The sequence below is a fragment of the Pelecanus crispus genome, chromosome 2 (assembly GCF_030463565.1).
Source record: "Pelecanus crispus isolate bPelCri1 chromosome 2, bPelCri1.pri, whole genome shotgun sequence".
Lineage (NCBI taxonomy): Eukaryota > Metazoa > Chordata > Aves > Pelecaniformes > Pelecanidae > Pelecanus > Pelecanus crispus.
The window spans coordinates 45,433,118-45,448,609 of NC_134644.1; the positions used below are offsets into that span (position 1 = coordinate 45,433,118).

The 15,492-nt window shown below is 40.5% G+C and overlaps 1 protein-coding gene across 1 annotated transcript in view; it reads left to right on the forward strand.

The window, feature by feature from the left end:
* Window positions 1-9,301: 9,301 nt before the first annotated feature.
* Window positions 9,302-15,492, forward strand: part of CMC1 (C-X9-C motif containing 1) — a 45,860-nt gene continuing 39,669 nt past the window's right edge. The window contains exon 1 of the mRNA XM_075705991.1: window positions 9,302-9,340. Within this exon, the coding sequence (XP_075562106.1) occupies window positions 9,316-9,340 (25 nt within the window). The 5' untranslated portion in view covers window positions 9,302-9,315. The remainder of the gene's footprint in view (window positions 9,341-15,492) is intronic.

Sequence of the window (15,492 nt, forward strand, 5' to 3'; positions counted from 1 at the left end):
TTGTTGAAGTTGTTCTGGGAAATCTCAGAGATGTTATGAATCTTACTGAAAGTTTAGAGCACTGACTATTCTTTTCTCTAAAATGTGAATTAGTCACTGAAATTAAATAAAAGGTGTTATAAAAAGTGGGGTAAAAAAACCTCCAAGAAACAATGAATTCGAAACAGCCTGACCAAAAATCCCTGCTTTTCTGAGTTGATTAACACTTAGCCCTAGTTATGTAAAAGCATGACAAAAAGTTAAACCTTAGTTACACTTTCTTTTACACATCACTGTTCAATCATATATTCGGTGCTATGCCCCTAACTAATTCTATAGGATAGATAGGAAAGAGAATTAAATACCTATAAATATAATACGTACACTACATTCCACATACATCACATATGTATAATGATAACAGATACGCAGTGGATGTGTTCTTACCAAATATGACATTTATTGTGTCTCCTTGCTCTCTTTGCCCTTATTAAATTCTGCCTGTTATGTCATTTCAAGTGTTTATATTATGAGATTTTTGGAACAGATATGCAGATAATGCCTGAAGAAACAGACCCCAATCCCTGATGCTGATGTTAATAATGCACAATGATCAGACTAATGCCAGAGATAGGTAAATAATATAAATATATATGTAAAATCTGTAATCCCAAATTGCAGCTTCTTAGGAAAAGTCAAGAAATATAGACCACACCTTAAACACTTATTTAATTGGAGAGCAAAGAGATTGACTATGAAATCTTGAATCATAGTATCTGTATTCAACTTCCAGTTTCAGTTTGCCCTAACTTAAAATTGTTACCATGGTCAGTGAAATTTCAGAACTGTCTAGCAGTTCCAAGATCTTATAAGATTTGTTCTACTAACTTTGCCAAGGTGTTGTGGTTTAACCCGGCAGGCAGCTAAACACACAGCCGTTTGCTCGCTCCCCCTCAGTGGGATGGGGGAAGAGAATCAGAAGAAACACTGTAAAACTTGTGGGTTGAGATAAAGACGATTTAATAGGACAGAAAAGAAAGGGGAAAAAATAAGAATGATAAAAGAATATACAAAGCAAGTGATGCACAATGCAATTGCTCACCACCCGCTGACCGATGCCCAGCCAGTTCCTGAGCAGTTTTTTGTTCAGCATGACATCATACAGTATGGAATATCCCTTTGGCCAGTGTGGGTCAGCTGTCCTGGCTGTATCCCCTCCCAGCTTCTTGTGCACCTCCAGCCTCCTCACTGGCAGGGCAGTATGAGAAGCTGAAAAGTCCTTGACTTAGTGTAAGCACTGCTCAGCAACAACCAAAATATCAGTGTGTTACCAACATTATTCTCACCCTAAATCCAAAACACAGCACTATACCAGCTACTATTAAGAAAATTAAGCGTTTGCATTGAGTATCCATTTCTGTATCCAGCTTCATTACATTGCATATTCTCATATACTTTTCAGTTGTGAATAAAGGTTGAACATTGGTTGCAAAGCAAAGGACATGGTTAATTAAATGCTTTGCAACAAAGAATTTGAATGTAGAAGTCATCAGGCTGCTATGACCTTCTAAATACAACTGGAATCAATGTGACAGATCTTCTGAGTTTTCATTTGGATTCTATGTATTACAACATGTCACATTCATCAGTCCGAAAAACACCTCACGATTCTACACACGATTCTATGGTTTGCCACATCAACAGCACCTAACCCTTGCTGCACCCCCACCAACCAGTCATCACAACTGGAGCTGTACAAAATCTGTGTTACTTAAGGATGTAAATATCCCAGTAAGGTAGACAATTAAGAACATACCAGAATCACATTGCTGGGAAATACATGTCAAGTGCTGAGTTTTCAAATTGGATCTCCCTTCCCTGCATTCAGTGCTCCCTCAACACTGAAATAAATGTCAGTAGGAGAAAGTAAAGCAGCTACAAAACCATACTCAGCAACGTAAAAAAGATGAGAGAGATGGGGATAGAAATCACATTTGTTTGCAGCTACAACAAGAATTTATTTCTCAGCTCAAAAATATGTGACATGATAATTTCACTGCCTTCAACAGTAAGACTACTGTACTTACAAACAGGCAAGTGCTTAACTGCACAACATAGATAAGATACTAGGGTCTAAGAAGTTGATTTCCAAAGCAATGGATGAACACAAAGAAGCATGTAAGACTTTCCTCCCCATACTGAATTTCAGGTTATGGAGTTTTATGACTGCCAATAAACATCCATATCTCAGTAAGTAAAACCACAGAATCAGTGCTGGTCAGCTGAGGCTCCTTAGCAGAGCAGTCTTAAATTTAAAGTCAGACAATTTTCCAGACTGGTGAATATGGAGAAGCTAAGTGTTCAGCATTATTATTGTTGCATCACTCTTACACACCTAAAAACTAAAGGGGGGAGTGTGGAAGTTTTTATTAAAAAAACCCATGTTTTGATCATATCTGTCACGGTAGGAAAAGCATCTTCCTCTACTCACATCCTGTTTATCAGTCTTTAAGGGTCAAGTTTAAATTTGAATCAAGTGACAGGCTAGTGAATATATTTAATTATTTTAAGTTTTAAGTAACATAAATCCCAGTATCTCAGATTGTTTTTTATATTTTATGGAGAAGGAGACAAACAACCACAGACTTCTTAACAATGTAAACTAAGCAGGTATGCAAATATAACATTGTAGATAATTATATAACACTATCCCACTGTAAATTTGGGTACAGATAAGTATGAGGATTTACTATAAGCTAAATATTGACAGTTTGATGCATGAAAAAAGAAGCCATCTGCTGACAGATTTTTTTTTTAGACAGTATCAGGATCACATTCAGCAATGACATTCATTTCTGCATCCTTCTTTACATACATTAATAAGTAGCTTTTGTTCCATCACCTTTGTCTTCTGCCCTGATGACTCAGGTCTTACATTTCCAATGTCACCAATCCAAATGCAAAAGTATTGATTGTACTTAGGCCTAATTTCCTGAACTATGAGTAGCGTTACGATCTTATGCCATCTCAATGGACTATAAATTGAGGCGCTTGATCTCTACCACTGGTACTCTTCCACAAAGTCAGGCAAAGTGCTTAAGCTCTTTGTGCTGTTGTTTCCCTATCTACAAGGCTTTTTGAGATTTGGAGATGAAAAAGAGCAACTATGACAGTTGAACTTCAATGCAGAATGGTGATCCTACATTACAGGGTGGCATGTCCTATAAGAAGCAAACGTTTCCAGAACTAAAGAAACAGACAATAATTCTTAACAGAATCAACCAGCAGTTAAGAGGATTTGTGTCTCCAAGCAGGGATTTACTACATAAAAAGAATATGTACAAGCAAGACTAGTGCTCAAACAGGACTGACTACATAGTGCGTTTCAGTTATTAATGGCTTAACTGTTTCCTTTTCTATACTTGTAATAACTCCTGACACCAAGGATGGAGCTGTAACACCTATCTACATTAAGGAATGGATTGAAAAGTACCTTAGAACTTCAGAGCTTGCCTCCATAGAGACGTTTCTACTGTGGCACAAAAAACCAAAACAAATTAGAACCAGTCCAAAGAGCAATTAGGAAATGTCCAGGCTAGCACTAACGGAAAGACAGTGGGATGGCTCTAGTGCCAGCTCACATGCTCAGAGGACTGCACCACACAGTGGTACTGTAGCCTAGAAGCCACATTGAACATTGAACTATTTCCTTTTAAATATTTATAATCAGGGACTAGCCCTTCTCTTTATGGCATTTAAAAAAAAATGGGAAAGGATAAAACAGGAGAATGTCTAAGTACCTTTTAAAAGAAAATCATAAATAGAAAGAAAACTTGTGACTGCATACAGAGCCACAAGGAGTGAAAACGAAAATCCAGAGCTTTAGTAATGGCTGAAATAAGTTTCCAAATAAAACCTCCAATGCAAGTGAGAATCATCCTATAATTGTTGTGAATGTATTCAGACAATAAAACATCCTGACCATAGCCTGAAAAGTAATTGTTCTTGTAAGCAGGGTAAATGAAACTATGAAAGTTTATAGACCGGTTTGTTTTGGTGGTGGACCTTCCCTTCCTTTTACATTACTGAACTACTATTATTTGAAAATCTTGATGCTGGTCAAGTCATCTACATCTGGTATATAGTTTATAACTTTGGGGTACATCTGAATCTGTTGAGATAGAGAGGAAGCTGTAAGGAAAAAAATAAAGCCAGTGAAAGATTGTGCTGCTCTGTGTGGACTCTGGAAAAGGAACTGAAGTGTTTTTCACTCTGCCAATCAGATCTAGCAGTGACTGGCAAATGTAATTATTATTTGATGCAATTTTTCTAGTTGAGCAGATGGCCAGCTCCCTAGATACTACTTCAGTGACTTCTTGCTAGAAAGACAACAAACAAATTACGGTAGTCACCGTGATCGGATGCTTCCAACTCCCCTGAAACATGAGTGGAAAGGCCTGGCCCACGAAGGGAAAGGTTTCATTCTTGGTGAAGTGGCAAGAGACAGGCCACAGGACTCGTCATAGTCACTGCCACCACAGAGCGTGCCACCTAGCGCCATGCCAGCTTCAGTTCTTCTAGAGCAAGAGAGAGGCCAAGGCAACACAGCACCGGTGCTTGCACCGTGAAGACACTGCAAAAGTCTCGCGTTAGTTATGTGAGACTGGACAGGCTGCAGGTTCAGAAGTCTGCAAGCTACTAGTATCCACTCGTTAGAAGAAGCAGAATTATAGATTAATAAGACAGGACAGAAACAGTTCAACATGCCTAGTTCTTCCTCCTCCTACAATAGCAGATTCTGCTGTAAAGACATCCGATCCTTAAACCCTTAGAAAACAGACATATGGATGGGTTTAATTTTATGTGGGGGAATAACTACAAAATCTTGCAACTTGCACCACAAAAAGATGCTACAAACTCCTCCTTCACCTTTGTTTTCCCCTCTTCTGGAAGACACGTCTTCAGTCAGCAAAAATCTCAGATACCAATTGCAAATAAGGCCCTGAACAATTTTATAGAGGCTTCAGTAAAAGTATGTTCCCTTAAGAAGAGAAGGAAATGTTTATTTGATTCTGAATGTTAATTGTAATTTAAAGCTCCCCCACATCTCTCACCTATGAGTGAACGTATTTCACACGGGTAAGCTTAGCAAAGAATCACAACCTTTTACTGCAAGTTATACTTCATGAAACAAGATCAAAAACATCAACAGCAAACATGTTGAAGAGGTGCCATTTGAAAATATTCCTTTGAACTCATTTGACCAAGGCTATTGTTTGGAGTTTAAAAAAACCAAATCACACCTGTGTGCAGACAGATAGGCTGTCTTTATCTGGTAAGAACAAGGTGCAGAGACTTGTGCAATAGATAATTAATCTCTATTGCTATCTATAGTTTCATTGTTAACACTGTCTTGGTTGAAGTGTGAAAATATGTTCACGCTTTTGAAAATGGGCGATTAACTAATCAAGTGACAATATGAATCTTAGAAACACAGAAATGACTGCAATCCAACACTATTTATGACTGTATTTTTATTTTTAATTTTATAAGAAAAACATTATCTCAAGCACCCTTCAAAACTATAAGGGAAGTTACTGGATTTTCCCCACTGTAATAATCAGTGTAGAAATGGTGACCACCATGACTAGTCTATTTTCACTAGAGCACCCAACATTTTACCCTCACAGAATTAATTGCAGGGAAAATTTTCCTCGTATAGACAAGTTCCAAGAGGCTGTAACAGACGGATGACACAAGCAGCACTGAATAATGAGGGGCAGATACTATTAAGCAGTAGCCACTGTCCCATTAAGGCTCTGTTAAGTAACAGTTGTGTGTATTTAGTACTACTGGTCTTACATCAATGCCCCAGGAGATGTCCCAATTAAGCAGGTTTTCTGGAAAAGCATGCCAGTTAAATGAAGCATACGGTTCTAACTTGTATCGACATGCTACAATGCAAAAGCCCACACATTTCAGCATAACTTCACGGGGCTGCAGAACTTGTGTAAGATTCATATTAAAAAAGATTTGACTAAACACATCTGACTTCACATCTCTACCACAGTAACCTCCTCCTTTCTGGTTGTGAAAATTGTTCTGCTTACAGTCATTCAAACTGCTGTAAGAAAATAATTTTCTTGTGTCACTGAGTCAGCCACTGTACCACCTCCTGGGATCACTGCACTGACTCCCAAGTCAGACACAAGCTATTTATCTTAATTTAAAGCCCTCTGTGGACAGTTTCTGTCTTACTGTCTTACTTATGCCATTCCTGCTCCACATGCCAGTCTCATTTACTTGTCTGTCAAGAGAACACTTTTCTCTGAGGCCTTCTCATTTCCAACACTTTCTAATAGCCCCAAATAGCACGAGACAATTATCAGACCCACATCTGCATATTCCCTCACACAAAAACTATTTCAGCCCCTCAAATCTCCAGAACAAAGTTGTTCTACCCATTTTTTCCTTTGTATTTGCTTTTATTTCCCCAAGATGTCTCTTACTCCCTTGCAGTTCTTACCATTCTTCATTGTTGTCTGTCACACATGAAAATAAGACTTGCAGAAAAATCCTGTTTCTGCTTTCCAGGCCTGTTACTGGAAGAAGAAGCAGGAGAGGACAACTTCCCCAAGTTACAAAGTTGTCGGACTTTTCTTTTTTTACTTATTGTCTTCATTAAAGAACAGAAATACTACTTCAAAGCAAAGTTCTGTCTAGCCTAGTATCCTGTCCCTGAAAACGATCAAATTAACACAACAATACAGAGAACTGACATTTAAGTTCAAAGATCTTCATCTTAAATAATCACAGTTCTGATTTTGCAGGGCATATATAAATACCAGTAGCCAAGAGCTTAAGAGCAGCAAAAATGTCTAACTTCAAATATTTGGTTTGGAGTTTTTTTAACTCAACTTACTGTTGTAAGTGTACATTCTCCTTTTTGGTTCTCATGCTGAAAGCTCCTTTTTGTATCATGTTTTCTTGTATTTTCTCATTGCATTTATGTAGTAACTCTTCACAGATTGGCTGGTACCTTTGTTTTTTTAAGATTTTCTCACATTCATTGCAGAAGTGGCATAGTCCAAAAACCCTTAATAAAACAAATACAGATACATTGATACGTTGTATTTTCCCAGCCCTGTTCAATTAAAATTCTCAAATCAGCGTACAAACGTTTGCTGAAGTTTACAGTTACAGAAAACAAATGTAATATCCACGTTACTCTAAGGAATGAGATCAAACTTGTGGATTAGAAAAAAAAAAAAAGCATAAAGACACTTAATGCTCTATAACAGAAATGCTCTAGATCAGTAAGGCCAAAAGCATTCGTGTGGAAGATTTTGCCTACATCACGCTCTACTAATTTCTGTGATCGAATCGGCACAAAGAACTTGGCTCTTAGTGAGGCCTCAAGTTGAAACAATCCATTTTCAAATAAAGAGACTGAATTTTCATATGGGGAAAATAATGCATATCTGGGAAAAAACTGTGGACTTGAAACTCATACCTTTAATGAAAATTAATTTTAAGAATAAATAGCATGGTAATTGTGATCAAAATTCTTCCTACTGATTTTTTTCTAGACTGCTTATTGTTATCTTCCAGAGGCATATAAGGTCTGTATGGTGTTTGGGGAAGACTCCTGGACTTCTCACTTCCCTGAGAATGTAATGTTTAACGCTCAGTTCTTTTTCACTGAACAGGATGTAACAATGCAGGATAACAGAGCAAATGCTATATTTAGAAGAATTTTTGCAGTCTTGTGTAAGAGGCTACTGCATAAAGCAACTAATTTCCCATATCACCTGTCAATCTAAAACGTTGAAGAGGCTGGTAGGAAAAGAAGAGTAGGCTCTTTGAAAACCCTGGATTGTATTTGTTAAAACAAGTCCTGACTTCCAGCTCTAAGCACATCTCCCTGGTTTTCATTTCTCTTAATTTCTAGGGAATCATGTTCTCAGGTTTTTGAATGTATGGTACTTTCTTAAAGGCTTTTTTACTCCATGTTTTGTTTCTGAAGTAGTCAGCCTTGCCTCATGCCACTAATAACTAAAGAAAGACTGGTCAGTTAAGTATACTAGAAACTCATAAATAAAAGATACCAGAATTACTCCTCTGTCATTAAAGTATACTTCAAATACATCTCAATGCTTACTTACACAGGCAGACCAAAAGGACACACAAATTAGTAATTTGTAACAGTATCAAACTTTTAGTAACACTATCCAAAAAAGGCATTTTGTATTCTTTCTATAGACCTCATTTGTAGAAAATTTTTTCACGAGCAACTGCACTGTTCTCAAATTTTGTCTTAAAACCGAATCTTTTTAATAGCCAGGCAGGTGGTAGCCCATATTCATTCTTCCAGAGCACACCAAAAGCATGTTTGACCTTTTGATTGCTCGCATTTATTATGCATTGTATTACACGGCAAGGTCCTTTTCTTACGTACACCATGCTTGGAAAAAAATGACAGGACGTTGACACAACATAAAATGGAGTTACTTGAAATCCTTTATGCTGAAATGCACAGAGGTTAAAAAAAAAAAAAACAAAACCAAAAAACCGTAAGCTGCAAGTAACTGAGGTATGGAGTAACCCAGCTGCCATGTTTTGCTAGGCTGACCACAATGCCAACAGGAATTCCTCTAATAGTATTTTGCCCAAGTTTCTGGTGGGACACTAGATTTCCCTGATTCCTCCCCACCTGAACACCTGCTGCAGGAACGCGGTCCCTGAGACAGAGAGAGCAGAGAGGGCCCCTTGCCCACGCACCGGGAGGCCCTTTTTAAAGGGCACAAACAAACTCATGGCTAAAAGCGGCCACCATTGCAATTCTCATCCTCCACTTCAAGCCCTTGCTGCCGAAGGCTCGGACACCCCAAGGGCTCCCTCGGACACCCCAAGGGCTCCCTGAGACGGAGGCTGAGATGCGCCAGCCTGCAGCCCTCTCAGGGGCTGCACCCGCACGCAAGTTTCCATGGGGCTCGCAGGGAAGCTGGCACCCCCTCAGTGACTCCCAGAGACCGAGCCCACCCTCAGCCCTGTTCCCCGCCCTGCCACGCCGCCCCGCTGCCCCACGGCCCCGCCAAAGGGCCTCGCCAACACCCCCCTCCCCCCCCCCCCCACAGCGCATGCGCCCAAACTCCCGCACCCCCTTCCCGCGGCGCACCTGGCGCATGCGCCTTGCGCCCCCCCCGCTGTCACCGCCCTTCGCCCGGTTGCGTGCAAGAGGGAGGGGGTGGGGCTGGGCGGCAGCGCGCCTGCGCGGCGGGGCAGGGGCCTGGCTACGCAGAGTGCGCAGCTGCCGCCGATAGCGTGGAGCCGCGGATGGAGCCTCCCGCTGGCGCCGCAGGTAGGGGCGGCCGCCGCACGGCGGTTCGCACGTGCAGCGAGGGGGAGTGGGGCGGCGGCGGCGGCGGAGCCTGCCCCCCTTCCCCGCTACCCTCCCCCCTTCCCCCCGCCCGCCCGCTCTGCCGCCGCCTCGGCACGCCGCCGCCGCCCGCCTCGCCAGGGCTTCCTGTGGGAAATCCCCGCCGCTTTCTGCTGCCCCCTCACACACGCCGGCGAGGAGAGCGGGCCGGGCAGCGCCGCCGGCGGGTGCTGGGAAGGGCCACCCTGAGGGGCTCGGCTCGCCCTCTGTGAGCCTCGGCGGGCCGGGGCTGCCCCGCCGTCCCCAGCGGGCTCCTGGCGCCCTCCGGCCAGCGCTCTCCCCGCCGCCTCCTCCCTCCAGCCGCGGCCTCCAAGGGCAAGGCGGGGCGCCCGGCCTCGCCTCGGCGGCGGCGCAGGCGGCTCCGGGGCGTCGAGGTGGCCGCGGGGCCTTGCCGCCACCCGGCCTGCTGTAGTCTCCCTGCTTGGGAAACAACTGTAAAAGCAAAATACCAAGGTTACGTGGTCCTCGGCTTCGTCTTACCAAGGTCTTGTCCGAACAGTTACAGCCACGTATACCTAGAAGTGAATTTAAGCCCCATGTCCTTACACGCACATAATACTCATCCGCCCTGTTCCTGAGGCAGGTGCCTTAGGCTGGGTGTGCTGGTATTAAAAGGCTGATCTGCCGGCAGAACGGACCTGGCGAGGTGCTGGCATGCTCCTGCTAATGCAAGGTGTTGAGACACCTGTAGTTGGTGGTGAACCGCAGCGGCTGTGACTGTGCACCTTGGCCTGTGGCCACCTTCTTCAAGAGCTGAAGGATTCCAGCAAAGGCCGCAGTCTTGATTTCTGATGGAAACCTGTCCTGGGCCTGGCTCTCCAGACCCTCCAAACAAAGCGTTTGTAGAGTCATCCAAGATCTGTTTTGTTGATCATATCATCTAAGCATTGATGTGTTACTAAAGGAAACATTATAAAACTTACCACTGCATTTATGGTGGTGGTTGTTCATCTGCAGTGTAATTTTGCTCCCAGTTGTCCTTTAGAAAAAGTCTAGTTACTACACTAGCTCAATTCAAGGTATTGCGCGTTCAGTGTATAGTAAAAAGGATGTCTCCAAACACTGAAGTTCATCAGTGTTCCACTTCCCTAATTATGTCTATAATGACATTATATGTCCCACCTAATCCATGTTGTAGTTGTATATTAGCTGTGGTAGGACTACTGAGGATGTGCTTTGGGTACATGCTACGTGACACCAATACTGAGATTGATCTGCTGAGCAGTGGCATTGCTTACTGACACCTCTCGAAATCTGCTACCTTGTTAACCAGTATCTTTCGCTTATCTCCCACCCGCCCCATCAGTCTCTGGCTGTTATGGCTCTGTTGAAAACCTCAGAATGTGAACTAAAAGCAGAAAAGTCTAAGTGAGGTTGTAGAGAAACTGGAACAATAGCTGCAAGAGGTGTGAGCTGCCCTGTCATGTCAGTAAGGTGTTAACTCAGATACCTTGGTGCAGTGGTTCTTAATGTCATCATTGTTAACTGTTTCCTGGCTCACATACAAGAAAAAAGAGGGAGAACCACAGTTTAGTAAATTGTTAACCGCGACAGATGCTTCGTTTTATCATCACAAATGACACAAATATTTTCATGGCTTTGCCAGGCAGTATGGAGTAAATATCAAGGAGTACTCTGAAGCTCAGAATGTAGAACCTGTGTATTAGGTCTTGATTTGTATGGGAGGTGTTTTTTGACAGCCACAGTTTGGGAAGGAACTGTGGCTGTGTCATTAGGTGATTGCATCCAGTAAATAAATTGGTAGATAAATCCACTGACAAAATCTTACGTTACGCTGTTTTGTTTTATCCTTCTTCAGAATGAATGTGCTGCAGCTCAGCATTGACGTTGATTTTTGTGTGCGGCTCTTCCAAAACTCTGTAGAGTACTGTTTTCAGTGGTAGAGGTTGTGTGTTATTAGAAAGCTGATTTTCTGTTTAATGTGCACTTGGTTATAGCTGTCATTTTCAGAAGGTGGTCTGGTTCTCTAGTTGATTCACTAATGTGTAAAGAGAAAAGTAGCGTTATTGACAGTAGCTTAGATACCCAATACAGGTTTTGGTACTTATCCTGGACATTTTTGGGGGTCTTAAAAACAGAGGGGTAAAAGACTGATTTCATAATTTCCCTAAGCTACTTAAAATGTCTGTTTCTTACTGTCATGTGGAAATCTAGGTTGTTAAATACAGCAGCAGTATATCGGTGGAAGCAGAGAATTGGGCTTGTAGAATGGTTGTGACTTGTTTCAAGTAGCATGGGTAATAAGATGGAGCTAAAAGAATATGCTGAAAGGAATGAAATTATAGCTTCAAAAGACAGGAAAAAATAATGGAAGATAAAGCAATGTTGAATTTAAAGGGCAAAAATACGTAAGTAAAAGAAAGAACAGTTTCAGCTTTTAAACTTCTTTTAGATAATATTTGTGATTGAGAACCTGAGTTACCACCATCAAGAAGGGAGTTGAATGAAAATGTCTTTTTTGATATTCCTAGTGTCTTTGACCCGTGTTTGGAACATGAAGGGAAAAGATACTTGAGATTTCCTGAAGTTGTTTGACACCACATTTTAGAGAACTGTTCTGGGAAAAGAACTAAAAAACGGAAGATGTATTGGGACGCTCCAGCGAGTTTTATAATACTGAGTGGTTTGAAAGGATTCTTTGGAGTTTAAAATCCAGAATGACATCTGCAGTCCTTGCTTTCAGCCTTCTTTTCATGTCAGAACACCTTGTGCCCTGCAACTTTTGAAAACACTGGTGTGTTTTGATCATAGCCATGATGGTAGTTTCTAAGGTCTTCATTCATATGTATTATACGTACTGATTGTTCATTAAATACATAGGTACAGAAATCAAAGGTAGGCATTTTTTTTTCTTGTCTCAATCTTTACTTCCAGGTAAAAAAAAGATAGCAGGAAGAATGGTATTTGGTCCTGTTATTCAAAAGCCTTGCTCTTAATTTGTGTGTGGTGTTTGTTATTTGGAATGAAAGGTATAAATTGTATCTTGAAAGGAATGGCTAAAGAGCTAACTATTCAAGTCCTCAAGGAGTTTGCGCGGATTTGTTTTTTAATGAAACTTTTATTTGTGATTTACATTGTTTTTCTTTACACCTCATCACACAATTCTGAAAATTAGCGAAGAGGAGTATGTAGTGCTGTGGCCAGTGATTAGGATTATTGGGCATGGCAGGAAATCTTACATGGTTAGCATTGCCTCTCATAATAATTGTGGGGTTTCATTCATTGTTAGATTTTACTGCATCCCTTCATCCAGGTGCTGGGCACTTTGCTCTTTTATGTAGGTTTTACCTGTTACTCATCTCTCGCTTCTGATGCAAATTATTGCACAGTTCTTGAGGTCACTGCTTAGCTCTATTTTATGTGGTCTGTTTGGTTTATATACTTCAGATAGTTTGTGATGTTTGCAGGACCTTTCTCTGTTTCTGACTCCAGGTGGAATTAAGCAGTAAATTCTTGGACAACATCCACTGTTAGTTAGAAATGGCATAGAAGAAATAGGGATTGTGTACTTGGGACTGGTTTCAGACAAGAGGTGCTCAAAAGTTTGGGCTTCGCTTAAAAAGTATGGAACCCTGTGTATAGAAATCCAGTTGTATCTGTGTTGTTACTATATTTTTGCTGTCCCAGGAAAAAAACAAAACGAGTATTTGGTTGCTGAAACATTGCTGCATGGTGTCTTTGTTTAAGTGACAGGAAGTTGTGTTGAGGATTTAAAATCAGTTACCAAGTGAAGCATTCAGAAAAGCTTTACAATGGCAGAATTAAGGCTGTCTGTGCTACTTGAGTCCTTGGCCAGTCCATGGCCCGAGTTGTTCCTGACTTTGTGTTTGGTGCATTTTGCTGGAATCCTCATCTACAGTTGTCAGGAGGGATTTGAGCTGGGGTGGGGTGTTCCCCTTACAGGTAGCTCACACCCTAAGTTTTCCTAACTGGCAGGTCTGTTATACTCGAACAATAGTTCAGGCTAGGTGTTAGTGATCCCACATTGTTTTCAGTAGTAAATATTAAGCCCTGATCTGTAATTAATTCTTTGGACTCTGTGACTGGCTTTGCTGTGTGATCAAGAGTGTAAAAAAATCTTGTGTCAAAAATCTTCACAAGCAACTTCAGTCTTGACTTTACTTATTACTCACTAGATGTATGAGCATTTGCAATCCACATGTAATTAACATATAAGTGTGCTTTGTCAGGTCTGCTTTTCCTTTTCTTTCTAGATATTACAGGCTTGCTGTAATATAGCCATTGTTCATTTTTAGCAAACAGGCTTGTCGGTATTCTTGTAATCCAGTACTGCCATATCGCAAGAATACGAGCCCCAAAGCAAAATATAGGATAACAAATTCAGCCAGTGAAAAAGGTGAAAATTGACTTTGAGGTGATGATAGAATGGTGAGAAGTTAAAGCTTTGGAAATTTTCCCTGGTGTTGTCATCCCTGTTCTCCATCTTAATTTAAAATGATGTTGGTATTAGATAGAAGGATCTCAAAATCTGTAACTTTTTAAATACAAAGAAATTTATTCATGTACATTTAAAGAAAAAAAAGGATTGCTTCATAGGGAAGCTGCACTCCAGCCTTTTTTGCATTTAAATCAGGGTTTCAGGATATCACATATGTTATTTCACTTGGATTCTAACACTTCTGTTACTTCATGTTGTCCTTCTACTTCAAAACCTTAGCAGAGACCAAAGTACTTGAGACTCTAGTTCGTATGCAAACACCTATGTGCAAATAAAATTACCAAACTCAGTAGCATTTCACGTATGCATAAAGGTGTTTGGTCCTGGTCCATCATCGGTCAGTTCACACTGGATGTTTTTGACTGATAAAATCCATGACTGATAAAATCCATTACCTTTAACAGGATCCTGAATGTTTTTGCGGGCCTGAGGTTACAAAGCAGTATGCTGAAGCTATTTGTTGCTTTGGCCCCATGAACCTCTTGGCAGTAAGGGCACAGGAGCCCCCTCACAGGCTACAGGCTTGGGTACTTAAAGTGTTAATTACATTGATAGATAAAATTACAATCGTAGGAAAAAAACTTAGATTTTAGAAACATATGTATTTTTCCTCCCATGACTTCAATGGGTCTATCTCTAAATTAATTTGTCCTGATGTGTGACTTAGTGTTTTAGAATGCAGGTTTTAAGTAGTTAATAAGATATTCAATTATACAGACTTTTTTGAGAACTGTTTTTATGATACACATATGCGCAAATGAATTTGCATGAATTAATGTAAGATAGGTAACTTTTATTTAATACAAAATGGATAAGCTAGGCAGAATAAAGGAGATGAAAATTTTGAGTTAAATGCATTCTTTTCCTGGCAGAGTAGTAAGCTATAATTATCTTTTCCCATTCAAAACACTGTTACAAGTACACTAAAATAAATCTGAAATGGGTTTTGAAAAAATGGAACCTCTAGAGCCCATAGTCTGATTGATGAAAGGAACGTTTGTCAATAAGCATGCAACTAACACTGTGCTGCTACTTCTGTTATTAATAAAAGTGTACTTTTTCAGTGTAGTTTTATAATTAGCTCATAGGCAAGTGTTTTAAAACAAAACTTTGGGATGAAGCAGAGTATTTACAGCACAGAAATAATTTTTACCAAGTGATACGAAAAATAACTGAATCCCCAAAATTAATGCACTTACATAACTTAGCTATAAACTTGTTATTCATTCTCCAGCCCATCTTAAGTGTTGTTTATGCTATAGCTCTGCATATGGAAAAAATGAGAGAATGGCTGGTAAACTCAAGTTTAGTAGGCTCATCAGAGGTGAAGACAAGACCTTCCCTTCCAGGAGAAGAACGGTGTTACACTTCTTTAGAGTGGAGATTTTCTTTAAATGTGGTTTAAGTTAAAGAATGGGAATTCTGCATATATGTTCTTGTTTTTCTTCACTGTCGTAACTATTATTTCTGCTGCTGAAGTTTTCGTTAAGGCTTTTTCAAGTTCTATTTCTTAGCTTAAGAAAGAAAGGCATCTTAGAAATCTATCCACTGACAACTGCTTATCTTTGGCAGCTGGTAGGAAAAAAAATACTAA